At 43.2% G+C, this 27,069-nt stretch overlaps 1 protein-coding gene across 8 annotated transcripts in view; it reads left to right on the top strand.

Moving 5' to 3' along the window:
* The first annotated feature begins 876 nt into the window (after window positions 1-876).
* Window positions 877-27,069, top strand: part of LOC306788264 (unconventional myosin-XVIIIa-like) — a 59,496-nt gene continuing 33,303 nt past the window's right edge. For 3 of the 8 annotated variants that reach the window (XM_079283712.1, XM_079283707.1, XM_079283706.1), the window contains exons 1-18: window positions 7,423-7,542; window positions 8,331-8,398; window positions 8,574-8,596; window positions 9,140-9,874; window positions 11,732-11,821; window positions 12,036-12,107; window positions 15,763-15,822; window positions 16,576-16,663; window positions 17,031-17,137; window positions 17,224-17,400; window positions 17,531-17,741; window positions 17,856-17,998; window positions 19,700-19,800; window positions 19,970-20,033; window positions 20,365-20,509; window positions 23,479-23,649; window positions 24,467-24,554; window positions 24,991-25,183. In XM_079283712.1, coding sequence (XP_079139838.1) covers window positions 8,359-8,398; window positions 8,574-8,596; window positions 9,140-9,874; window positions 11,732-11,821; window positions 12,036-12,107; window positions 15,763-15,822; window positions 16,576-16,663; window positions 17,031-17,137; window positions 17,224-17,400; window positions 17,531-17,741; window positions 17,856-17,998; window positions 19,700-19,800; window positions 19,970-20,033; window positions 20,365-20,509; window positions 23,479-23,649; window positions 24,467-24,554; window positions 24,991-25,183 — 2,508 coding nt within the window. In that variant the 5' untranslated portion in view covers window positions 7,423-7,542; window positions 8,331-8,358. Of the gene's footprint in view, window positions 1,827-7,422; window positions 7,543-8,330; window positions 8,399-8,573; window positions 8,597-9,139; window positions 9,875-11,731; window positions 11,846-12,035; window positions 12,108-15,762; window positions 15,823-16,575; window positions 16,664-17,030; window positions 17,138-17,223; window positions 17,401-17,530; window positions 17,742-17,855; window positions 17,999-19,699; window positions 19,801-19,969; window positions 20,034-20,364; window positions 20,510-23,478; window positions 23,650-24,466; window positions 24,555-24,990; window positions 25,184-27,069 lie in introns of those variants that run through there. The other 5 variants (XM_079283713.1, XM_079283710.1, XM_079283709.1 and 2 more) reach the window with 4 other exon arrangements.

Here is a 27,069-nt window from a genome sequence, read left to right as displayed (position 1 = left end):
CAGCTAAACATCCAGAATGTTCTCTCATTTCACGTGAAAAGTCACAATGATAGTCACAGAGGTTGAAAGTGCTGTCAACTGAGGGCTGTTGCTATTGTATTGCCTGTCTGACCTCAGGAGATGTGATTAAGTGTGGATTAAGTGCGAATTTACTGTTCATGGGTTGACCCAGGCTACTGTTTGTGCGCGCGATCGAGGCATTCAGGTTCCACGGAGAGCCTCGGGCACATATGTTCAGGTGTTTCGCATCACCGTTCATGGCGATGCTGAACCTTTGACAGCAAGACAGATGTGGACCAAGCTCTGTGTCTGTATGTAGGGCAACTTCGAAGTCCCAAATGTAGACTCGATTTGTGTTTGGAGGTCGTATCTTTAGTTGACACTCTAATTCTGATTCGAGTTCATTTAATTGTGTTGATGATTTGTGTTACAATGACGCAAAAGCTGCAAGATGAGAAGAAGAGATATGATGTGGCAGTATTTGTTCAAATGTTTTTATGTGTTGCAACAATATGATGCAGGAATAATGTTATTTTTCATCTATGCATAAAAATATAACACAAATAAGAATGATGAAAAAAAGCATCCTGAAAAGAATTTACTGCATCTGCAATTTTGTTTTGCACATCTCACATCATGCCGTATGTGCCGTTACAGATGTGCATGATTAAACAATATTTGCCAACAATCGCCATGTCAGTACTATATTCAGGTAAAACTAAATTAAACCGTTCAGCAAATAATTCCTTAATTTCCTCCTCTTTTTCCTTACAGATGGCGTTGCAGGTCCGTAGCTACCACAGATGCTCGCTCATCATTTATAGGACACTGCCCTTTTTGTCGCTGTGAGCAATTCAAACTGGTATAAGACTATACCGAAAAGTTGGAGCATGTTTCACCTGATTAAGAAAGACAAGGAGAAGGAGAAGGAGAAGAAAGAGCGCATGTCCCAGGCCGAGTTAAGGAGCCTTGAAGAGATGAGCATACGCAGAGGCTTCTTCAACCTCAATCGAGGGAGCTCCAAGAGGGACTCGAGGACCAAGTTGGAGATCTCTAATCCGATCCCCATTAAGGTAGCTACCAGCATGGAGCTCAGCCTGACGGACCTGGAGGCCGAGCGGCTTCACACCCTGGGGCAGGATGCCGGGCGAATGAGCGCGAGTATCTCTGGCGAAGATGTGAGGGGAAAAGAAGTGGACCATCATCGCAACTCTGTAAAGGAGAGAGCAGCCAAGTTTGGGGAATTGGCCAGGTTGGATTCCTTGGTAGGCCAGAGGCACGTGTCCTTTTCCCAGATGAGCAACAAGGACGAGGCCTCGGAGGCTTCGGATCTTGCTGGCGAGAACTGGACTACGTATTTGAAGTACCACTCCAACTCAAAAGGCAGCTACATGATTGACATTCCTGAGCTGGTGGAGAAGACCTTCCCGGGCGCAGACCTACAGCTGCCCGTGCTCGTTGCTCCGCCGATACCAGACCCGAGAGAGCTGGAGCTGCAGCGGCGCAACACCGGGGATTTTGGCTTCTCCTTACGGAGGACCACCATGCTGGAAAGGCAGCCCGACGGAGGAGCGTGTCGACGCGTGGTACACTTCGCCGAACCGGGTGCCGGGACCAAGGACCGGGCTCTGGGCCTGGTGCCAGGAGACAGGCTCGTGGAAATCAACGGGGTCAATGTGGAGAACAAGAGCAGGGATGAGATCGTGGAGATGATCCGTCAGTCCGGAGAGTCGGTCCGGCTGAAGGTGCAGCCCATTTTGGAGCTGAGCGAGTTGAACCGCAGCTGGCTGAGGACCACTGAGGGCCCGCACAAAGATCTCTCTGATGTAAGTAGTGTTGTTGAATCGTGTTCAGTCCAAAAGGGAATGTGTTGTAACTTGCAAACACAAATTCCAGATTTACACATTCCGTGTCTTCAATGCCATCGCAGCATTTCATACCTGTGATCTAAAATATGTGTTGGCCAGGATTTCACTTTGGATGTCGTGACAATTACAGACTTTTGAAACATGATCATACTTGCATTGTTCTGGTGCTCCTGGAGCTGTGTTATTAATACAGTTTCTTAATATGTACCTGGGGTAAAATTGACTAAAATGACCATACATACCAGCCTTTTTTTTCTCATTTTCTTATTTCCTCCTTCTAAGCGTGTGGTTTTGCACCCTAAAGGTGATTTTTTTTTTTTTTTAAAGATCTCTCGATCGTGGGTGGAACTGTAATGACACTGGTAACGCGCTTTTGTGCTTGTATGTATGGGGGAGTGTGTGGTGTGTGTTTTTGAAAAAGAGAATGTGTTGTGTGTATAATCCCCCGCCTCCCCACCCTCCCCCAGTCCTTTGACACCAAACAATAGGACGCTGAGGGAAACAACGGCCCAAACGCCGCCACAGACCACGGCCATATGGTCTTGTAAGACTTGGCCTGAGGCTGACTCGGTTGTTTTTTCGCTCGGCTAATCATGTGCAACAAGTAGAGGAGCATCAAGTTAAACTCTTTATCAGCTGCCACAACAAACACCCGGATTTTGAGCATTTTTAAGTGTCTTAAGAGAGTGGGTGAGATTAACTTTGGCTCAGGTCAAGGGTGTGCTATGTTGTGATCTGAGGTGCATCAGTAGTGTTCTCGCAGTGCTTTTGCTATTTTATACATTGTATTTTGTAATAAAAAACCATTTTGTAATAAAATAATTCGTTAATTAAAAGCTCCAGCATATTAGTTACATAATGAGGATGGGTGTAAATAGAACATCACACTCATGTCATTTCAGTTTGAAACTGAAAAAAAGCTGAATACTGTACGATATTATTGAACCTTGGAAATTAAATAGATAAAGGCTCAATCACCATTGTGTTGCCTAATGCGCTGATAGATAGTAACGGATGCTTATTTAAATGAAAATCCTTGAGATTATTGCAGGGGTGTCATATTCATTCTGATACATGCAATACAATATTATGCATCTACATATCTATTGAGACAGATGTTTCAATCAGTAAAATAAAGGCAGCACCACATTGGTCAGTGGCCAGATTGATTCAGCATCACACTGTATAGGAGAATGCTTCGCAGCGCTTTTGCGTAATGAAGGAGATTACCTCCATTCTTCTCCGAGCACGTCGGGGCTCAGACCTGGCTCACATTCGCTCGGCTCGGTGTGAAAGTTCAGTGCTTATAATCGTGGGCGCCATACAGGGGTTTGCTGTTCTGATGTAAAAGGTTCACGGAACAAGGCTGGTGTGCAGAAAATCTAAGACACAGTGAAAACAAATATGAGGTTAAACAGAAGGTGTGTCACAGTTGGTGTGTACTGTACAATACAGTCTGTACTGTACAGCAGCAGGTGTGAACTTGATATGTGTTTTTCTGTCTGTGTGTACCACATTGTCTCACCTTCCAACGGATGCTTTTACCCACGCTACCATCATTTGGGATCACGTGGGAACCGTACCTGTGGGAATATTCTGGCAGAGCCGGAGACAACAATTAATGTGCTTTCCTTTGTCCTTCATTGAACTGATCTTGATGATGATCATCATGAGACAGGCCATCAGAAAAAAAAGCAGAAAAATGAGCATGTGAGCGTGACCTAGAACCAGCAGCACTATTAATAGGTGGTTATAATAAGGTCTGGATTCTGGATCTAGAGCTGTGCTACGCAGGTAGAACCATAATGTGATGCATGAGCACTTACATTGGCTGCATGTATTTCAAGGTTAATGAATGGCTTTGGCGTTTTGGGAAATATGCTAATTTCTTGGAGAGAGAATTCAATTCAACAATGAAGCTACAGCCAGTTAGCTTAGCTTAGCATAAACACCAGAGGCAGGAGGAACAGCTAGCCTAGCTTTGTTCAAAAGTGTAAAAAAAAGAACCGCCTATGCCAGGACCTCTAAAACTCACGTATTAACATGTTAAATATATATATTATATACTTGTTGTTGTATCGATAACTCGTTGTGGTTTACAGGGGTTGATGGGTTGGACTACTTCTTGGCTGGGTGCGGTGACTTCCTGGAGTCTCCCCCTGTCTCTGTTTTTATCATGATCTGGCCTCTGATCAGTCGGTAACATCCGATGGTTTGCTTTAGGCTGCGTAAAGCACCGCTCACATTTATACACAAAAAAAGGAATCTCCTCATCCATAGTATTGTTTCTGGCGCTACATTAATATAATCTCAAACATTTGTTTATTTGCCATTCAAAGGGTCAGCAGCAGATCACTTCTCAGGAGAAAATAAACTTTAAACGTGCCCAGACATTATTCTGGGCCTAAATTAGAACATCTCATGGCGAGGCTGAGTGTGCACAGCGGAGCACATGAACCTTTTGTCCATTGGGTGGCAGCCATTGTCCACACTACATGAGGCCAGAGCAGCGTTTCTTCTGTTTTGTTCCCAAAGCTTTCCGTGTCTTCCCCGATTCACTGTAAGCTCCCCATCATAGACACTGAGTTTTAGACCACACCACTGGGCTCATACTCGAATAAAATAAACTAAAGCAGGATCAACTAATCCAGTGGGTCTGAACAAGGTGAGAAATGAGTGCTCATGCCTTGCATCTGTTCAGGTTGTAGGTGGGGACCCTGCTGTACAGCATGTGAGGCTGTGATACCTGTGTCTGCTATTTGTTGTCTCACACATTCTGAAGGGAGGAACACTGTTAGACAATTTCCCAGCTGGTTGAGGTCAATCAATTGGTCAGAGGCATTAAGAAACAAAGTTGAGATGCCTTTTTTGTTGTTGCAGGGGGCAAAAAAGGGCCAAAAAGGGCTCTCCCTTGAACTGGTTAGTGCCTCCATGAACAGCACATGCCACTTTGTTGTTGGTGTACACCTTGGTCTAATTGGCAGAGCTGACTTGACATTTATTTAATACCTTTTACTTGCATATTTCATCATTATATCTACAATTACTTCATCCTTTCAAAGCTGGCAGCAGCACCTTTTATTTAACAAAAACTAAACTAAAATAAAATATGGTAAAAAACAAATCAGGAAAAAGCTGATCCATGTACTATTTCAATAACATCCCAAATCATACCGTTGAGCAGGTAATTTGACCCATTTACACTTAATGAGCTTTGTAAAGGCTAAATATTGCATAACTTTGTAAACGTAATCTGCTTTTGGGTTTACTTTGTAACATCTGCCTTGGGACTACAAATGAAAAATATCCTCTTGGCTAAAACTCTGGCGCATTTACAGCAATGTTTTTATGAATGTGCACTTTCCCTTATCAAATAAACCAATAAATAAAATGAAATGATGCTGAGGGCCTGATTGCCAGGATGGTCCACGGCCGACCTGATGCTCCCGTGTGGTCGACTAATAACCCCTGCATCATTTATCTGCCATGCCATGCATTTCCTGTCTTTCCGCAGCCCAGACACAGTTTTATCGTTAGGAAATTAGCAAATGGTGTAATCTCCTCCCCGAGCTATCCATTTAAATCACATCATCCCCCTCTCCAGTGGGGCGACGCTACCGCAGCAGAGAGTATTAGCACAGGCGTGGATTAGAAAGAGGTGGGGCTTCCAAGAATAAAGCTGTTTGGATCATGATGGAGGCTGCACTTAAGATGCCCTCCACTCTTTACATGTAACTATTTTAATTGAGCCTCTTTGCACTTTTATTCGTGTCACTACAAGCGGATAGAACGCGCAGTATGCATTCCAGCATCGTTCCAAAGTTGTGTATCACTGTTGCATAAGGCCATGTTTACTTTCCACTGCACAGGTGGGCTCACACCTGAGCATAAACCTGCTGCTCCCTAAATCATGCCCAGGTGGCCTATTTTCAGAGAGAACCTTTTCGCTATTACGGAGTAAAATCTGGGTCACGTCCTGGAATTGAGGACTGCAGATTGTGATGTCCCATGATTCATTTCTGCTCGTAGCTCCTGAAGCATGGGCCGCTGGTCAAACGCCTGCTTTTGGGGATTATGCTGTGTGCAGATTTTAATCTGAAATGACCAATAAATATAATACTTTTATTTCAGGGATTTCTGTCGTCTTGTTAGCTCTCCCTTTTCTAACATCTAGGGAGTAAATCTCAAATTGCTTCGTGTTTGGTAAATAAAGAAGTAGCAGATATTGTTGTGTTTGTTTGCAACATAATTCCAACAGATTTCATATGTTTTAAGGATTTAACTGGGTCAGAATCCACAGTGTTGATGGTGTCCTATCGAGTCCTTAATCTTTGGTGTGCACTAACCTCGTGTAGACGCGATGCTGCGTCCCAGTAACTGACTCTGGGGATGAGCAGACTGTGCTAGATAGACGGGCTAGGCTGAGTGTTTGGCTGGCCCTTGCTGAGTGCTAATAGGAGCTTCTGGTTTTACCATGAGGAAGGAACGCTTTATAGCAGATTATATATACAGGATATATATATATTTTTTGCCCCATTTTTGCACATTTCAAATGAAAAGTTTTCTCTCGATTCTGAATAACTGACTTCAACAACACCCACTTGCTACTTTGTACTGTGTACATAAGCGCTGATTATTTGATCAATTAAACAGTTTGTTTAAAAGCCTGTTGCTTTATTTCCATGGCACCAACACTCTGAAAATCTACGTCTCGGCAACTATTTTTACCCAACTGGTTTTACAGCAATGCAGTATTGACAGAGTTTTCACATCAAGCCATGCCCTGAATTGAATCTGGATTTACTCTTTCAGACAGGAGTGCCGTTTGTCGTGTATCTGGACTCGGGTCCTGCAACCACTGTTTTGTGCATGATCCTTTATCAACGTCACTAAGCCATACAACATCTCAGGTTTAGGTCAGTAGTGTGCCACAGCAGACCCCCTCTGTGAGACAGAGGAGTTGATACATTAGTTTATAGCTCCCTCTTGTGGTATAAAACGCATGTTGAGGAACATGCCTCCCACAAATATGACAGACGTGCTGTGGCCTCAGATGATAGGCCGTTGTGTTTTTGCGTGTTTACCTGTGAATCGGTGCGTGCATTACTGTAGCTGTACAGAGAGAAAAGAGGATTCTAGTTGGATGTGCAGAGAATAGTGTGATAATTGTTGAGAGGGGAATGGAAGATTAAATAAGATGTCATTCAATTCTGAGTCTGTTTGGAGAAGGACATTGTTGAATTTACTACTGAGCCGTAGATATCTTAACGGAGTTATTGCAGCTTTGGTGTTCCCCTCAAATTTATAGGGCAAATATAAGTGTGTGTATCACCTGATGAGGGGAAACCCCTTGTCAGCAGGAAGATGGGAGTGGCAGTGAAAAGCGCTAATTGTTGTGCCTCTGCAAATACTATTTATAGCCCCCTGTGTATTTCAGCAGCTGTCCCTCTTCTATCTCCGTGCCCAGCTCCTCTCACATTACGCCCCTCCACTCCTCAGACCACAGCGTTACTGCGACCCTGCCCTCCACGTTTGCCCTCCCACACTCCCTCTCAGGGAGTAGTGAGTGTGAGCTCTTTGCAGAACCCAGGTCCCTACCCTGCCTCGGCCCCCCGAGCGCACCGCTACAGGTGGCGAAGCGAAGATTGGAAGGTTAACCAGGCCTAAAGAGAAGGTAATGGGCGCAGGGGCCTCTGGCGGACTGTGCGGGTGTGTGTGTGGTGAGCGGTGTGATCCGCTCCGGGTCTACATGCTCTGCTTAGCAGTTCCATTTGGGCCTCTGATGGCCTCTCAGAAATGGCCTCCTTTTGCTGCTGAAACTATTTATAGGCGTGGACTCGGCCACGGTGAAACATTTTGCTGTGCTCCGTCTCCTCAGTGCGTAGGAGGCCATTGTTTTGTCTGAACTGTTCATGAAAAGTTGTGATACGTTTGCCTGCTTACTGAGTATAGATGCAAGTGTGACAATCCCATGTGTTGCTTGATTCCTTCGTCAGTCGACCATTAATATCGCTGGCTTTAATGTGTTTTGCGAAGTCAAAACACATTAAGCTTGATTGATTGATTTTACGACAAACATATGTAATCAATTCAGTGAGCTGAATGAGGTGAAGGGCAGTTTTTCATGCTTAGTTATAGTAATTGATTGCGAGCAAGGCCCACATATATGAAACACCACGAGCGCAGGTGATTCTGAGCACAGACTTTTGGTCCTGTTCACACAGATCTTGTTAGATCGTCATGTCTCCCGCTTGTCTCCTATCGTGTGAAGAGAGCTGTGGTTAAACGATCCATTTCACGTGTTTTGTCCTCGGGCTGCATGGTCTCACCGCCTTGTGTGCAGAAAAGAAGTTCACAGTTTCCCACCTTTGACCCTTAAGTTGCCATTCCTCATCGCTGTCTCTTTTCTTTCTATCTCTCATCATCTCATCATTCCATACATTTATTCGACACGTCGGGCAGCTTGTTCCATGACTTCTGGCCTTCCTCCATGGCGTACAAATCCCGCTTTTCATTCTGGGAGCAAAAGGGAAGTCTCGTTTTTCTGTGTGTGTGTGTGTGTGTGTGTGTGTGTTTATTTAGCCTTTCAGTTCATAAGTGCATGCTGTTGCTCGTTGAATGTGTGAACCTTTCTGTTGATGGAGAGAAAGCGTTGGTCTGAATGTGTGGTTTCATCTTGTTCTTTGTTGCTTCCTCTTGTGTAGGTTCAAGTTGAGAACAAGCCAGATGTAAGTGCTCCCCCCCCCCCCCCCGCCCCCCACACCAGTATGCTTTTGGCCACTAATTCACACGATGAACAGTTTTGGTCGCGCTGGTACAAGATAACGAATCATGATCATGACCTTCTGCCAGCTAATGTCAGGTTACTAAACAATAAGTTGAATTTAGGTATATGGTGATGACAAATACAGTTTCTTCATCAATACTTACTTCTTGATCGGACTTGAGGTGATGTTCATTACTCCCATTACTCTGAGCATCATGTGTCTGAAACACTGTCTGCAAAACAAAAGTTATGTTTATACGTTGAGTGTTTCTCATCTAAATGCATTGTGTGCATCCTTGAAGTCCGACAAATGTTTTGAGTACTTTTGCAACAGTTTGCCAATAAGCTCCAAAGTTCAAATCAAATTGAAATGTTGAATTCTTTGAATAAGCCTTTCTACAGAGTTTCTGAGCCCAGAACCTGCTGATGAAATCTTTGACAGTTTATCTGCGCCAGCCGTAGGTATAATCTGTACTGTTGTCTGCCCTGCTGTGTTTGTATCCAGTCCGATGGAGATAGTAGTCCGCCTCAGGCAGCCACTAAACCTGGGCTAGACACAGGGAGCGGTCCACAGTCGACGGCGTCGTCAGCTGAAGAGTCAAATAGTAACGTTGCCATGGGCGGCTCGGACAGTCCGGGGGAGGAGCCGAGCCCCAGCGGCAAAAACGTGGCGAGGGTCGTGAGGAGAGTCGTGAGGCGCGTGGTTCCTGCTCTGACGGTAGAGCAGAACCAGCCCGTTTCAGTCTCCGAGTCTGCGAGGTTCGCCTCCGCTGCAGACTCCCAGACCCTCAGGACCGCCAGAGCTGCTCGGCCAGACAAGGACGATATCTCCATGGGCCTGACCAGCCTAATGGGCAGAAGCAGAACCAAGGAACACCGGCCTCGCACCCGCACCCAGGACCGCAAAGAGGACACGAAAGACGAGGCGAAGCAGGAGGAGGAGAAAGAGGAGGAAAAAACAGAGGAGGTCACATCTGTGCCCACTCCTACAGCGCCAAACCCCGCACCACCAAAGTTCAACCCCCTCATCCCTCCAGCTGGATTCATCCCGCTCCCCAAACAGAGCCTGTTGACACCTCCACCTGGTTTCATCCCTGCCAGAAGATCCAGACCGGGGTCCCCAAACCAGAATCCCCTCGCAAGACCTCCGGGATTCATCCCAGTCCAAAAAACGGACCCCCTGGCTCCTCCTGCAGGGTTCATCCCAAAGCCTCGTCTGGTTGCTGTAAAGAAACCGGAGGTACTGAGTGAAATAGGTGCACATTTGCTACTTAACCTCTGGGTGGAGCATGCTGTTTGATAAAAACACAGACTTTTCTGTTCATGCAACCTCCTCACAGTGTTTACACTGAAAGACATCTTCAGGTTTTGGTTACCATTTCCTACAACTAGCGTTTTATTACTAAACGTCACCTTCATGATTAACACAATTGCTCTTTTTTTTTTACATTTTCACAAAAGTATAAGTTGATTTCTGACAAAAAGGAGCCGTGACATCATGAAGCCTCCCCCGAATAAGCGAAGGGAAGACGGGTGCATGTGCCAGCTCATGAACAGACTTCATCAGTGGGTGTAAGGGAGTGCTCATGGCCTGCACTCTGCTAGTCCGGTCGGTCGGCGCTCTCTGCGAGCACTGAGCCGTGACTCATTGCTGTCGCTTTCTGCAGGCAGAGCACTGACGTTGCGCTGACCACCGGCCTTTTGGGAGGCTTTTTATTTTTAAGAAACAGGAATCTCAATAAGAATACAAACGATAATCTTACAGAGGAAGCTAATTGCTAGCTGCTGCTAATCAAACAGCTCAAATCAGCTGACTAGAAAACCGAGATCCCAGTTCGTCATGCATCAGCACGTGCGGCTGGCGCCTTCTCCCTCAGCTAAACTTTAAGCCTGGACTCTGATTGTGTATTTAACGTCACGGTGTCTCTTTCATTTGTTTCATGGTTTGTACCTCAGACGAGGTTATATTTATGTCCTGCTATTTAGCGTCTTTGGCATTTCGTCTGCCGGCGGGCCATCTAAAAATGTGATCAACAGATGCCCATAAAATCTGGCGAACAGTTGGTTATTTGGCCGTTGAGCTCGGGATTAGATTTCGGAGGTATGCACCTGGTGTTCTTTGCTGAGGGGTATTGTGTTTACGACTTCTCGAGGGACAGATTCAGGTTTCTAATATTAAGGGAAGGATCAAGATGTGAACTCAGGAATGTGCATTTGTGTGTGAGTGAGCATCCTTAAAGAGTTGTGCCGTCTAGTGATTGGACTGTTCTGCTCTCGCTGGAGCCACGTATCAACACGGCATGTTTCTGACATCAGCCATTACCATTAGATACAACAAATAAAAAAAAGAATCAGGATGACGTGTGTTTTCACCTCCTAGGCTTTGTGTGGAAGTTAGTTGAATTGCCACTTTTAGCATAGGAGATTAGAGAATAAGTAAAATGAAAGCAAGCTTTGTAATGGCCCTACTTATCCTGATTGTCGTCTCAAGATAAGAATTCATCAGTAGTAATGGTTCTATCATGATTAAAATAGTTTTTTAGCTGCACAACCTCAACTTGAAACTTCGATGTAAACGGCAGCAGATATGAGGGGAAATAAACTAGAACTATTGATCCACAGCTGCATACAATTACAGAGCAAATGATGAAACTCACTTGATGATTTCATTTCAGGTGCTACCCCCAGATAACGTGCATGTCGTTGTAATTGTATGACAAGTCAGCCGAGACGACGCTAAACCATTTTAATTTGCAACAGCTTGTTACTCAAGTAACCATTGACAAACAAAAGCTGTGAACCATTATCTTTGTGATGCGGCGCTTAATGATCCCATTCTCCTTGATAGTCGTTTCCCCGTACTCATTTCCTGATTGAATTAACTGGAAAATGTAATCAGCAGGAACAAACGTCCCACGGAGTTGGTTGCATAGTTCTGGATGTGTTGACTTGAATACAGAGTTTAAAGAAAGTACACCGCGCCAAAAAACGTCAACGTCATCCTCATTGTCACCTTCCCATGTCGTCTCCATCTGTGTGTGCGCGTGTGTCCGTCCCAACTGTGTGTTTGTGGACGTTTGTGTATAATTGTGTGAAGGGAAAGGAGACCCCTTGTCCCCCTGCGGCCCCCGATGATAAGCCGTCCCCCGTTGCGCCGCCCCAGGCTCAGTCTGCACCGAATGAACAGGTGTGTGTTCACCTCGAAGCAAAGGTACACGCCACACTGTGTGTTTCTCACATTTTATACATATTTTTTTTTACATGGCATGCTTACTGTGTGCCTACTCAGTTTTTTTTGTTTGTTTGTGTAAAGTGGATCTTGACAGCAATTTCCTCTGCATCATTGGTTTTTCTTCCCGGCTGCCCCGCTGCAATTTGCTGGTCCTGCTATCCAACTGTAGGTCCCGGAGCTGGTTCCCTCTGAGGAGGATTACAAGCGCGTGAGGAGGATCTTCGCCGTCAACGGCCATGATGTAACTTCTGTCTTTGTAACTTTGTTTGGTTTGCACCTGCCATTGCTTTGCCAAGGCTTACCCTGTTACCAGCCTGAGTCGACCCGGGTCCACGGCTGTCCCGAGCAGTCTGCCGATAGCGTTCTTATTACAAGGGTCCTCTGCGTTGTTTGTGTGAAATCTGAAACTTTGAGACCAAAGGGTGGGATCATGTTTCTCTGTTGCAAGCTATGGACATGACTTCAAGGAAAATAAAGGCTTTCTCTGCAGCATGAGCTGAACTTGTGTTCAGTGAATGTTGATGTTGATATACTGGACTGGGCGATATGGACAATACCTTTCATCCTGACATAGGTCATTTCACGTCTTGATCTATCTATCTATCTATCTATCTATCTATCTATCTATCTATCTATCTATCTATCTATCTATCTATCTATCTATCTATCTATCTATCTATCTATCTATCTATCTATCTATCTATCTATCTATCTATCTATCTATCTATCTATCTATCTATCTATCTATCTATCTATCTATCTATCTATCTATCTATCTATCTATCTATCTATCTATCTATCTATCTATCTATCTATCTATCTATCTATCTATCTATCTATCTATCTATCTATCTATCTATCTATCTATCTATCTATCTATCTATCTATCTATCTATCTATCTATCTATCTATCTATCTATCTATCTATCTATCTATCTATCTATCTATCTATCTATCTATCTATCTATCTATCTATCTATCTATCTATCTATCTATCTATCTATCTATCTATCTATCTATCTATCTATCTATCTATCTATCTATCTATCTATCTATCTATCTATCTATCTATCTATCTATCTATCTATCTATCTATCTATCTATCTATCTATCTATCTATCTATCTATCTATCTATCTATCTATCTATCTATCTATCTATCTATCTATCTATCTATCTATCTATCTATCTATCTATCTATCTATCTATCTATCTATCTATCTATCTATCTATCTATCTATCTATCTATCTATCTATCTATCTATCTATCTATCTATCTATCTATCTATCTATCTATCTATCTATCTATCTATCTATCTATCTATCTATCTATCTATCTATCTATCTATCTATCTATCTATCTATCTATCTATCTATCTATCTATCTATCTATCTATCTATCTATCTATCTATCTATCTATCTATCTATCTATCTATCTATCTATCTATCTATCTATCTATCTATCTATCTATCTATCTATCTATCTATCTATCTATCTATCTATCTATCTATCTATCTATCTATCTATCTATCTATCTATCTATCTATCTATCTATCTATCTATCTATCTATCTATCTATCTATCTATCTATCTATCTATCTATCTATCTATCTATCTATCTATCTATCTATCTATCTATCTATCTATCTATCTATCTATCTATCTATCTATCTATCTATCTATCTATCTATCTATCTATCTATCTATCTATCTATCTATCTATCTATCTATCTATCTATCTATCTATCTATCTATCTATCTATCTATCTATCTATCTATCTATCTATCTATCTATCTATCTATCTATCTATCTATCTATCTATCTATCTATCTATCTATCTATCTATCTATCTATCTATCTATCTATCTATCTATCTATCTATCTATCTATCTATCTATCTATCTATCTATCTATCTATCTATCTATCTATCTATCTATCTATCTATCTATCTATCTATCTATCTATCTATCTATCTATCTATCTATCTATCTATCTATCTATCTATCTATCTATCTATCTATCTATCTATCTATCTATCTATCTATCTATCTATCTATCTATCTATCTATCTATCTATCTATCTATCTATCTATCTATCTATCTATCTATCTATCTATCTATCTATCTATCTATCTATCTATCTATCTATCTATCTATCTATCTATCTATCTATCTATCTATCTATCTATCTATCTATCTATCTATCTATCTATCTATCTATCTATCTATCTATCTATCTATCTATCTATCTATCTATCTATCGCAGTACAATACATAGTCGATATTAAATAACCAGAAGATAAGGCCTCTTGTTGTATACTTTAGTGGTAAATGAGGTTGAATTAGAACAGCATGTTTTTCACATTTGCACATATTGACATTAGTTAATTGCATAGAACTTAGTGGTAACGTAATTTAACGTTATTATCAAATTAGACGATGTAATATCTCGACATGTGATTTCATGGCGATACGGTTCCATTAAACAGACGATCAATGAGTTATCGCCCAGCCCGAACCGGAATGAAAGAGATTCTGCTGACACTTCGATGAAACTGATCATAATATCCAATTCTGCATCCATACATGCTGTCGTCAATGGTAATGCCGTGTGATTGACTGGTAACACTTTTTTGTTTCAGAAACAACAGTTTGAGTTCTTTGAGCTCACTTTGCACACCTGGATTTAACAGCTGTAGCTGTGTTCCTCTCGCTCAGTGCCCTCCTCTCATTCATTCTGTAGCATTAACTGCTTTGTCATCAGGTCCAGGGGAGCACCTGTGTACTGCATGACTTCGTACAATGCCCATTGTTATTGTTCTGGCAGTGCTTGATAATATGGCAGTGGTCTGCTTATTTCTCCTCTCAAAGTCCAGAGCACTGAAAGGCCCTTCTTGTTATCCCCCCTGTTGTCTCATGTCTCTATCTCGGCTTCTCCGCGGGCCATCGGATCCCGACTCGCCGCTGTCCTCTATGCTGTCTGCATGGCCGCAAATCCTCTCAGGTACGGCCGGCTCGACTGGTGGGCTCGCCGCGCTCCTTCGCCCCCGCGCAGTGCTGGAGTCTGAGCCTGTTCTCCTCTACTGACCCCTCTCTGCTCTACTTTGTCTGCGCCTGCCTGCTCGGCTTTGTCCCGTTAGCTGCTCTCTTCGGTTCATTCGGGGTTCACGCGAGGGCCCGGAATGTAGTCGTGTGACATTAACTAGTGGTTGCTAAACTTTGGGGATTCTTGATTTTTAGATGCACCAACAAGATAAAAATAGCTAAATTTGAATGCGGTCAGTTGACAATTAAAACAACATGCTGCTGTGTATTGATCTTTGCTGTTTATACCCACATATGGCTCTTGATGTTAGACTGTAGTCCCATGCAACTGTTTCTCAAATACACTGAAAAAGTCAGTATCAAACTCCCCGAAATTGCTTGCAGTGATACAGTATATATCAGATTTCATTCTATCCTTGTGTTTACGCATTACCATACCATCTCTATAGCTGACTTCTTTAGCATCGACTGCTACTCCTTCTGGCTGCATGGTGCCCTGCATTTATACCTCACTGTGCACAGCTGATCTTGTTAAATATGCCGGATCATTTATTTTGTGCCCCACGGAGCCCACACACTTCACTTCAATGCACCTTGTAATCCCTGCTCATTAATGCATTCATATTGTAATATCTTATGGTGAGTTACTTTACTGCTGCCGTTGCTTGACTTACTATTGCACTGTTGAACTGCTGATGGTCTTGCCGCAGTGTTTTAGTATGATGTTTTATTTACCCATACATATTTTTGACTTCTTACACGTTTTCTTTCTCCAACCGTGTCTTATTCTACATTGTTTGGAAACCCACTGAAAATACTGACTTCTCAGTTCTCCTTCCCTTCTCCAGCCCCAGCCTGTCGAGGACCCCGTGGCCATCCTTCAGGCAGCGCACTCGGCTGCAGCTCAGGTCTGACCATGGCTACAACTGACTGTAGTTCTTCCCGTGTTTCCAGAGTGATGTGTGCTTTTTGTGTTTTCCCTTGTGTGATGATCGAGTAAAGATGGTGTGGGTGGGAGGACGGCTCAGTGGTAAGTGAGGCAATTCCACCTCCAGGAAAACCTAGGTTTCATCTTTCCCATCGCCCCAGCTGTTGCGTTTCACTTCCTGCTGTTACATCTTCACCAAAGGGAGGAAATACAAACGACGTGCTGTCTCGGTGCAGCTATCCGATGCTTGTTATGTTAGCTTGATTACATGTCTGTTTGTCTGTTTCCATGCATGACTCACTCCAAACACTTTTGGGCTGTTTCTGTTTGTTGTGTTGTGTTTTTGTGCAAACCCCCTAAACGCGTGTATTTTGTCTTTGATGTACTTGGTTGTGATGAAACATCCCTGCCCCACACTCTGTCTATCCTTTCAGTGAAAACATAAAATGCACTCTCCATGAGTTCAACGCACACTCTGGGAGCTCTGAAAGCTGCTTTCAGAGGAGGAGGAGGAGGAGGGGGGGGGGGGGCTATGAGTGCAGTTCCTGTGTCTCATGTGAATGTGAACTGCATGTTCGTCCGTGCTCGTGAAAGTTTCCTTTGTAGGATCCTCGTGGTGGTCCATTACCCAGTATTCTTTTTTTCGTATTTTATTTTCGTCTTCCATTTGGCAATGTTCAATTATTGATTGTACATGTGTTTCTCATGCTGAGTGTTCACCTGTCTCGAACAGGGAAAGACTGAGGAGCAGATAACGGCAGAGAGAGCCTGGTACAACACAGAGAAAGTATGGCTCGTCCACAAGGATGGATTTTCCATGGGTAAGTAATACATCAGCACATGTACCAGCACCCATGTGTCATTTCTCTATAACACTTCCACAGCAAATTCTCAACTTACTATCCTTTCTGGGGTGACATTTGATAATTGTTGGACTACAGACGTGGATTATTGAATCTTAGAAAATGCTTTTGATATTCCAATGTTGATAGAGGGCACCAGACTAGACTCGACCGCACGGCAATGAGACCAAGCATGTGGCTTGTTCAGTTTTAATGAAGCTCATGCGTTATTGAAAGCGATACAACTGCCACGCAGTATCCGACATGTAAAATAAGGTGAAGCTACTGCACTCGGCTCGAGATCATATGTCGGGGTGAATTAACTCCAGACTTTGCGGCGCTGCAGCAACTCTCCTGAAGACGGCGGCGGGCAGCCTGCCAGAGGGGAAGGTGAAAATCCGCCTGGAGAGTGACGGATCTTTATTGGATGTGGATGAAGACGATGTAGAGAAGGTATTTAATCATCAAATCAACTCTGAACCGCATCAATTAAGGATGACACCGGGGGAGTACGTGACCGCTTTGACTTTCAACTCCAGGCAAACCCGCCGATGTTTGACCGGGTGGAGGACCTGGCCTCTCTGCAGTATTTGAACGAGTCGAGCGTGATGCACTCCCTGAGGCAGCGGTACGGCGGTAACCTGGTGCACACCCATGCTGGGCCCAACATGGTGGTCGTCAACCCCATTAGCGCCCCTTCGATGTACTCTGAGAAGGTAGGCTGCAGCCTGTGGATATGATGACACATCTCCTATGGAGTAGCAGAATGTGAGATCAGAATATCAACTTATAAGAACAGTTGATATGCATCTCCTCTTCTCTGTGATCTATTTATCTGCTTTACAGGTGATGCAAATGTTCAAGGGCTGCAGAAGGGAGGACACTGCCCCTCACATTTACAGCATGGCCCAGGCTGCCTATAGGAACCTGCTGATCACTCGACAGGATCAGTCCATCATCCTGCTGGGCAAGAGTGGAAGTGGCAAGACCACCAACTGTCAGCACATCATCCAATACCTGATCTCCATTGCCGGCAGCACCAACAAAACATTCTCCAGTAGGTTGGAAAAGGAACTCAAAGTAAAAAATACTAAGTGTAGTGCATGTTGTGCTGTTGTATTACTAGGACCCCCCCCCCCCCCCATCTTATTTGACTCTTTGTTGTCTGTAGCAGAGAAATGGCAGGCGGTCTACACAGTTTTGGAAGCGTTTGGGAATGCCTCTACATGTATGAATGGGAATGCCAGTCGCTTCTCCCATATTGTTTCCGTGGACTTTGACCAGACAGGCCTGGTGACCTCAGCCTCTATACAGGTACCAATAAATCTATTAATCCACATGTGTCAAACTCAAGGCCCGCGGGCCGAATGTGGCCCGCCACGTCATTTTATGTGGCCCGCGAATCCGCCAGCAAATTTTGTTTTGGAAAAATAATTAAAAGTTAGACTTGAAAATAAAAGTATCCCCATGGTCGAAATTATGAGATAGAAAGTTGAAATTATGTGATAGCATGTTGTCTGTGTACCGACATTAAAACTATCACAACAGGTGGACAGGAGAGGCAACAGCCCGAAAAGCGGTTTTCCAACGATTGAAAAAGATCGACAAATAATCCCAAAATGTCCACGAAGAGAAAAATTGATGCAGAGGGAAGAAAATGTAATGAAAGATGGGAAAGCGAATACATGTTTGTGCTTCAAGGAGAACAACGGGTCTGTCTTCTGTGTTATGAGGTGTGTTGGTGATGAAGGATACAATTCACGACGGCATTTTGACACCAAACACGGAGCTAAATTTAGCCTCCAAGAAAAACATCAAATTGTCCAAGAATTAAAAGGCAGACTGCAATCACAGCAGAATATATCTACACAGCTACAGCCCAGTGCATGCTGAAGGATGTGAGCAGAGCTCCGGCCAGATACAGACTTTTACAAATGTCAGTTTGTGAAGAAACATCATCGCAGACAGAGTTCATGAACTAGCAGCAATCTAACAACACAGCAGCTAAGAGACGAGCAGGTACTTGTGTTTCTAATGAACTGTTGATGAAAGCACAGACAACACGGACACATCATCTATCCATGTTCATCAGACCTGACTCTCAGTGAGCAGCTCTTGGATGAAGCTGCATGCACAGGACGATGACAGGGAGGAACATTAGTGATGCAGAGAGGTGACACAAACAGCTTTGAACAAAGTTAATGTCATAACTTGTGTTTGATATTTGTCTTTGTTATTTTCTTTAACAGTTTGATCTTTGATGGAGTAATGTGGGTTTCTTAACCCTCAATTAAAATGATTTATGTTATAATAACAGAAATGTGTTTAAATATCATTTTTCATTTATATAACTGCATGTACAATATGTTTACACTTGAATAAACAATAATCAAATGCAGAGAGTTATTTAACAATATGTTAGGGAGAAGTTAGTTACACAGTCTTACAGTTACAACCGGCCCTTTGAGGGCGACCGTGATGCTGATGTGGCCCAGAGTGGAAATGAGTTTGACACCCCTGTATTAATCTATCTATCTATCTATCTATCTATCCATCATTCGTTCCTTCTTTGGCTGGCACCTTTTAGTCAAGGAGTTGACTAATCAGTTGTTTTAGTTGTTTTTTCAGGCTCTTTTCATGCTGAATGACTTATTTCCCAAAAACCTAGGAGCACATCTCCAGTAAACAAAAGATTCAAAGTGGTGCTTTTGTGTGATTCTTTGTGGAGAAACTCAGATTTACAGATCTGTCGACTAAATCAACTAATCGATTGATCAGTAGACTAAATAAAGAAGAATTTCTTTGGTCGAGGACAGCCCTAATTCATTCATTCATTCATTCAAATCACTGGTGCTCAACCTCTGAGTTTCCTACTCGTACAAATCTATATGATCTCAGACAATGTGTCATAAAACTCGTTCAAATGTTCACCTCCAGCAGGCTTTGTTGTTGCACTGCTTGTAGTGAACGTTACTTTCTGTCACGCTAACATCCTGTTCTGCTGCGGCCTTGCAGACCATGCTTCTGGAGAAGACGAGGGTGACAAGAAGACCCGGGGGAGAGTCCACTTTTCATGTCTTTTACTACCTGATGGCTGGACTAGACAGCTCCCTTAGGTCAGCATGAATACTATTACGCCCATTCAATGCACACTGCACCACAATTCTGTACTGGATTAATACGTTGATTTGCAGCAATGATGTGTGACTGCTTCTCTGTTATGGAGACATTAGTATTCATGGGGAGATGTTGACGTCTTCCGGGCTGTTCTCATTCCTTTATCAGAACGGAGCTGCACCTGAACCACTTTGCCGAAAACAATGCATTTGGAATCGTGCCTCAGACAAAGGTAAATACGACTTGTTCATGGGAGGTTGGCCTGTTTGCACAGTATGTGGTGGCCCAGAACGGACAACTAATACTTCAATTGCAATTTCACAATAGAAATACGTACAGGACAGAAAGTGTGTTTTGAAAGACTGCACAGGCTCAACAACTGGCAGAATAATCACCAATCTATCAATGTCTTTCTCAATATCTATCAACAACTATGCAGTTTTTTTTATTCCTATTTTAACTTATAATATGACAAGTTGGACAGTCTCCGAGCATTACTTTAAGAGGATTGTCGTTAAACGTTCTAAAAGGAATTTTATTTGGCGTCATGTGCTATCTGCCAGACTGAGGATAAGCAGCGGGCCTCCCAGCTGTTTTCCAAGCTGCAAGCAGCCATGAAGGTTCTGGGGATCAGTGGTGATGAGCAGAGGGCCTTCTGGCTCGTCCTCGGGGCCATCTACCATCTCGGGTCTGCAGGAGCCACTAAGGGTAAGATTGCTCGCCGAAAGGCTTTTCCATTCCATAGCTGCATCGCTTATTCCTAAGGATAATGTTATTAATGATATAACGCAACCCAGTAACAGAGATCGTCTTGGATTTGTACACACTACACGATGTAAAAGCCCAAATATCACAAAACGTGAGCCAGAATTATTTTCACAACACTTTGTGTGATCTTAAAAAATGTCAAGCCTGCTTTATCTCACTGTACTCCTTCAGTGTGATGCAAGACAGCTGTAATCCAGATCCGGCATCTGCAATTTGAAAAGATGTGTTGCACTGATCTATGGCAGGACACATTTGTACCAGTATCCAGGATATTCTTCCCGAGGTCTCGTTTATAACTGTTACATACAGGGCCTGACAGACGCGTACGTCACCTGCTGACATTGTCACCATCGGTTGTAGGAATCCAAATGCATTCTTTAATAGCGTTAAAGAATTCCAGAATAGATCGTCAATAGTTCTCAATGATATCTTCTAATGCAGTGCATATATCACCAAGTAGGATTTTACTTTGTGTATCGTTTTTGTGCGTAAAATCGCTGCAGTGAACACAGCTTTTATTTATTCATGGTTTGTTCGGACAGATACAGTATAATGTATACAGACAAACTAAAAACAGCTATCTAATGCAAGTATTTCAGCTAACTGGAGACATGTAGTACTTATTAGGAAGCAGGATGTATTGAGGCGACTCTTGTAATGCGTGATGGATGCACCAGCACTGGGATCTTTAAAAGGAAATTACGCACTAGCAGGCGTACGCAAGGTTTTATTAATCAGAATCTTTGGCGTACCTTCATTTCCTAATTTCTGTCTGCAAACAGTGAGTGTTAATCACTGTTTTATAAACGAGGCCCCTGGTCACTGCCGAGCAGGTTCTGCTTTGACCCGGCAGCACCCATGTGAAATGATATGAGATGCATTGTATTTCTTTCATCTTCAACAACTCAGGTTGACCTTATTAATCCTTAATGGTTGGATCATTGTATATCATCAAAGCACAGCGGAGACCACTGTCTGAGTCTAATGGTCATGAAACAGTGAAACATCTGAGGACAGAAAGAATCAATCTGATTTTGGCTTCAAATCTTGACAAACATTTTTTTTTTTATTGTCCTAAGAAAGCAGCAGAGGCCTAATGGGAACAGCGGTCCTCTTAAACATGAGGGTTTGTTCCCGTCTTTGAAGCTATTTGTATGATGAAACCTAATGTAAGAGAGGGTTCTTCTCTTTTTTTCTTCTTTGCTATAAAGTAGTAGATCTGCCTCCCACAGCATTTGACTCTCAGTTTACAATGAGATACCTGCTATTTTAAAAGGCTGTCAAAAAAGATTTGTGTTATGAGATTAGCATATATATATATATATATATATATATATATATATATATATATATATATATATCTCACTATGAAATGCCCTTGCTTAAGATCAGTTACAGTGGGCTGTTGATGGGATTGCATTTTACTGTATTTTGCAATGCAAATGTAATTGTAATGCGCATCTATTAGCTTGATGGCTTTCAGTGTTTTGGAAGCAGTTTATCAGAATCATCGACAATTCACAAGGAATAATGGAACAGTGAGCGTGTATTTGGTGCTTTTGACATGTTTGTTCGCTCTCCACTCTCTGCCTGCAGTGTAATTGCTAAATTATTTTCACAGTGATCCCCTCCAGCTGGCTGCCAATCTTTCTAATGGCAGCACAAACCAGGAACACTCTTAAAATGTTCAGCAATTATTATCGGCCCACAATACAGACGCTTCACAACATCTAATCTGCGAATGACTGGTCGATTTATGGATTTGGACTGCTGTCTTCCTGTTAAACACACCGGGGTTCTCATGAAAAACAAGGCATGATGGGATAAAAGTTAAGCCCAATAGTCAACACGTTGACGGCAATAAGAGTTATGTCTCCCTGTCAAAGGGAATATTTCATTTATTCATTAAGGTACTCAAATCATAATCTGGTCCATTAAAAAAACATTTTTTTTGGCAGCTGGTTCTTTCACTGTGATTGATTGCCACAAACATGATGAAATATTATAAATATTGAGTGCAGCTTCGTAGTGGAACACAAGAGGGCAGCACTGGTCTCTTATCCGCCAAAACTAATTAAAGGGCCCACCTGAAATGATGGTTGCGTCTCCCTTGTATCAACACTTCGATCTAATAAGTGTAGATAAAAAACGGCTTATCACACTGCGAGTCTGGATGCTATTAAGGGCAAGTATTATAAATATGTAATTATTTTCTAATCTTTCAAATTTGTAAACTCTGTTATGTTTTGATTCAGTAATATCCTCAAAATATTGGCATAACCAATTTCCTCTTTTTGATGATTTACCGGAATTTCAATAACCGTGGTGGCGAATGTCTATCAAAGCAAATATTCAAATGGCTGTACTTGTCTTGACAACCGTCCTGCTTATCATGAGAAGTGTGCAGGGCTGCTGCGGTGTTGATGAAACCGATAGAGCCCACTGCTCTCTGCGTGAAATCCCCCATTTCCTCTCAAGTCTGAGAAGATACCACTTCATGGTGGATTAAAACTGAAGCTTGCACTCATATCTGCATGTTTCCATCACTCAGCCACGAGAATAACAGAGGACTTTATGTCAATACATTAATTGTGTCCCCTAATTATAAGTTTTGCTTTCATTCTCAAGATAATAAAAAAAAGGGCAATTATCACTTCAACTTCACAGACTTGAACATGAAACAGCAGTTGTTGAAGCGAGTGGATGTGCCTTCTTTTCTTTCTGCAACTGTGGATAAAATGTGAATGTTCAAGCCGCTAACATTGGAGCATGCTTTTAGTGCGTGTTCTCACCAGCTGTGTCAGTGTCAGCTTGACCGGAGACAGGCTCGTCACAAAGCTGCCGTTCTAGCCGCGTGCCTGGGGTGGTTGGCAGAAGGGCTAATGGAGGTTTTCATGCACGTGTCTCAGCTGGCAGGAAACAATTTGCACGTCATGAGTGGGCCCAGAAGGCCGCCTACCTGCTGGGCTGCACCCTGGAGGAGCTCTCCTCCTCCATCTTCAAGCACCAGGCCAAGGGCACCCTGCCCAGAGCCAGCTCCATCCGCCAGGCTTCGGACGAAAATGGCACAGCAGATGCAGGTACTCCACAGACCGCATTTACCAACAGACTATTTCCTCCTATTCCCCCCCCCCCCCCTCCACTCTTCTCTTTGTCACTCTGTTTCCACACACACATGCACAGGCATACGCCTCTGCTCATCACTGGAGGGAAATTGCATGCTCTGGAGAAAGTAGAGCTTATCTTAGTAATGAATACCACAGCTTTACAATGGCTGTTGATAGATAAGTACACACACTGTGTCGGGACAAGCAGTTTTGGATCTGCTCCTCGTTCATTGTCCTTGAAATCATAATTGCCTCACATTGATTTTTCACACGCTTTCCGTCAAGACTGCGACGCGCTTTGAAGGGCACGAGGATACAGTTAAAAAGTCTGTCACATAAGGGATGGACAGAATTGGCCTCAGCGTCACCTTCCCCGCACATCCCCTCGCACATCAACGTACAGACATCAACGTGCGCGTGCACATGAAAATATCCGCCAGGCACCGTGGACGCACTGTTTTGTGTGATGGTGGGATGAATTAGGAGTTTTAACAGGTGGCCATTGCCGCGAGGCACGGACATGAGGATGCGCCGGACCATTTCGGAAACACCTGAGTCCTAAATGACCCTGCTTTACAGAGACTGTTAGACACCCAATTTGAATACATTATGCCTGCCTTTGGGCATAATACGCACAAATATGACGATTTTGCACATGGTTTTATAAACAAATGTTTAAGCTTATACCGCTCTTTCTTGATCTAATTCAACTGGCCCTCGTGTTTTTTGTCGATGGAGATGTTGTTGTGAGCTATTTCTGATCCGCTCTTGGTCTGGCTGCCTCTCATAGCAGGATCCAAGGCCATGGAGTGTTTAGAGGCCATGGCATCGGGGCTTTACTCGGAACTCTTCACGACCCTCATCTCTTTAATAAACCGGTTAGTATTTCTGATCCTGTGCTCTCCCGAAGCCGTGGCAAATTGAAGATGGCATGTTGTTGCCTGCACCGTTATATAATGGAATCGTGCAGACTCCTTGTGACATCTTTATGTTTCTAAATCCTGGCATCTTGAATAGAATCTCACACAACTGCAGTTTTTGGGGGTGTTTAAGCGATGCCTGTCCAGACAGGGTTGGTTTTTAACGGCTTTAATGGCTAGTTTGAGAGTACCAGATGCTGTTTTAGCTTTAGCTCTTGGATTTAGCTTTTCGAATAGAACTAGGATTATGTTTAGCGAGGGTTAAGGTTAGGGATGTGGTGGAGAGAGCTAAGGTTAAAGCCAGGGGTTATATGCAGCGAATGCAATCAATAAAATGTAGTCTCAAGCATCTCCGTGTGTGTGTGTGTGTGTGTTTTCGCCTTGTGTGCTTCAGGTCCTTAAAATCCAGCCAGCACTCCCTGTGCTCTCTGCTCATTGTGGACACACCGGGCTTTCAAAACCCCAGGCTGGCGAATCGCGAGTGCGGCGCAACCTTTGAGGACCTATGCCACAACTACACTCAGGAACGCCTGCATTCCCTCTTCTACCAGCGCACCTTCGTTCAGGAGTTGGAGAGATACAAAGAGGTAAGGACATGTGAAGTGTGCACGTGCAACAAAACCCAGCCTCACTCTGGCACTCTTTCTTCCTCCTCTCTCTCTCTCTCTCTCTCTCTCTCTCTCTCCCCCCCTTTGTCTGCTGCTTTCTCTCAGCTAAGTCAACTCCAATAGTGTATGCGTTCACACATCAGATCCCCCCCCCACCACCACCTGCCACAAGCTGTGTAGTTCATGTGTTAGACCTTTCTCATTAGCGATGCCAGCCTTCACCTCTTCTGCCGAGATCAAAGGAAAGTCACTCACAACTGCCTTTGGGAGACACGCCCAGCTGCACAGCGGTGTTACAATTCTTCTTCCGTCCTCCCTTTGAGTTGTGTGCAGCAGCGCTGGACCTACAGTCATTCCTAAGAAATCAAGATATAAATATTAAAGATTTCCTTTTCTTTCATCGTTAACATAAATATATGTCTATCCATTACGGCTGCCCCGACTCTTAATATCCTTTAATTTTAAACACAGCTGGCACGCTAAAATCTATGATCATATTAGTTTTAATACTGCGAGCAAGGATCCTGGGATTTCCCACCCACGCCCTCCGCCTGGGAGAAAGAAAATTGGAGCGAAATGAAGTATCTCATAAATCTGTGTGTAGTGTAATACTCTCTTGTCAGTGCAACTTGGAAATAAAAGAAGCTGTGAAACCGTCATTGAAAACTGGGTCAAACTCATTTAACACAGCACACAGTATCAACAACAGGGACATGCAGGTTAAACTGTGAGGCACACAACAGGCACATGCTTCGTATTGTCTTTACATTTTAAATTCTGTGGATGTTTTTTTTTTTTTATATCCTCTGCATATTGACTTTGCATGGCAGACAACAGAAATCATTTAGGCTACTTCACATACACTGTCAACTGGAACACTGGCATCTGTCACGGCCACACAAATAGCACTGCCAGCGTTTTCCCTGCCTTCCTAGTGCCGCCTGCACTTTGTCACCGCGAGCTGCCTTATGCCCGCTTTGCTCCGGTGAAGGTAATTTACTCTATTTATTTTGTCTTTTATCCCCGAAATCTTATTATCTGCAACAGTAATGAAATATTTGAGAGTTTCCATTTGCCTATAGGAGAAGCAGCCTTCGTAAATGCCAAATGTTCTTGTTATTATAATAGATTTGTAGCGGCTTTTATTAATTTTTTTACATCTAATATGCTTTGTTTTTTTCATTCAAATATCCATGAAAATCTTGGGAATTATTATGGATGCCTGCACATTCACGGGGTGCATGGGCCCAGCTGCCCCCAACACCATGAAGGGGAATTAGGATTTTTAATTTGTGCATACTGTCGTGGGATCAGCGCTGGCCTCTATTGTCACATGTGGAGAACGTCCAGGATGTGTTCGAATGTCTTTTGTCAGACCAACGCTCCAAAACCCAAAGATGTTGTGTTTACTATCTTCTATAAAAATAGAATAAATAAAATCTAGGGCCCATGGGGGCATGGGATCAGGGTTGTGTTGGACTATCAGCAATGCTTAATCCTTCACACTCCTCAGTTTCTGGGTAATCGGAACCTCCTCCCTCAACACCATGGATCCTTTTAGGGACTACAACCAAATCAGGAATTGGGCTGTGGCGGTCAAACTGTGGTTCCATAGTTTCCTGGGTTTCTTGAAAAAGTCCTTGTGTTAAAGGGGATTCCTCATCATCTATTTGACCATATTTCATGAATGTTGCCCCCCGCTTGATTAAATATGCTTGTCTATGTCCGTAGAAACCCATTAACCCAGGCCTCTGAACTAACCACCATGATGAAATCGATGTCAATCACTGAGTGACTTTTGAAATTTGATTCCAAAAAATAATCTAAAGAGAGCCCTTTTTTCCAGTTTCTTTTATATGCACGCT

This window comes from Melanostigma gelatinosum, assembly GCF_949748355.1.
Source record: "Melanostigma gelatinosum genome assembly, chromosome: 14".
NCBI classification, from domain to species: Eukaryota; Metazoa; Chordata; class Actinopteri; order Perciformes; family Zoarcidae; genus Melanostigma; species Melanostigma gelatinosum.
Note: the sequence above shows the minus strand (reverse complement) of the source record. Positions and strands in the feature narration are given on the sequence as shown.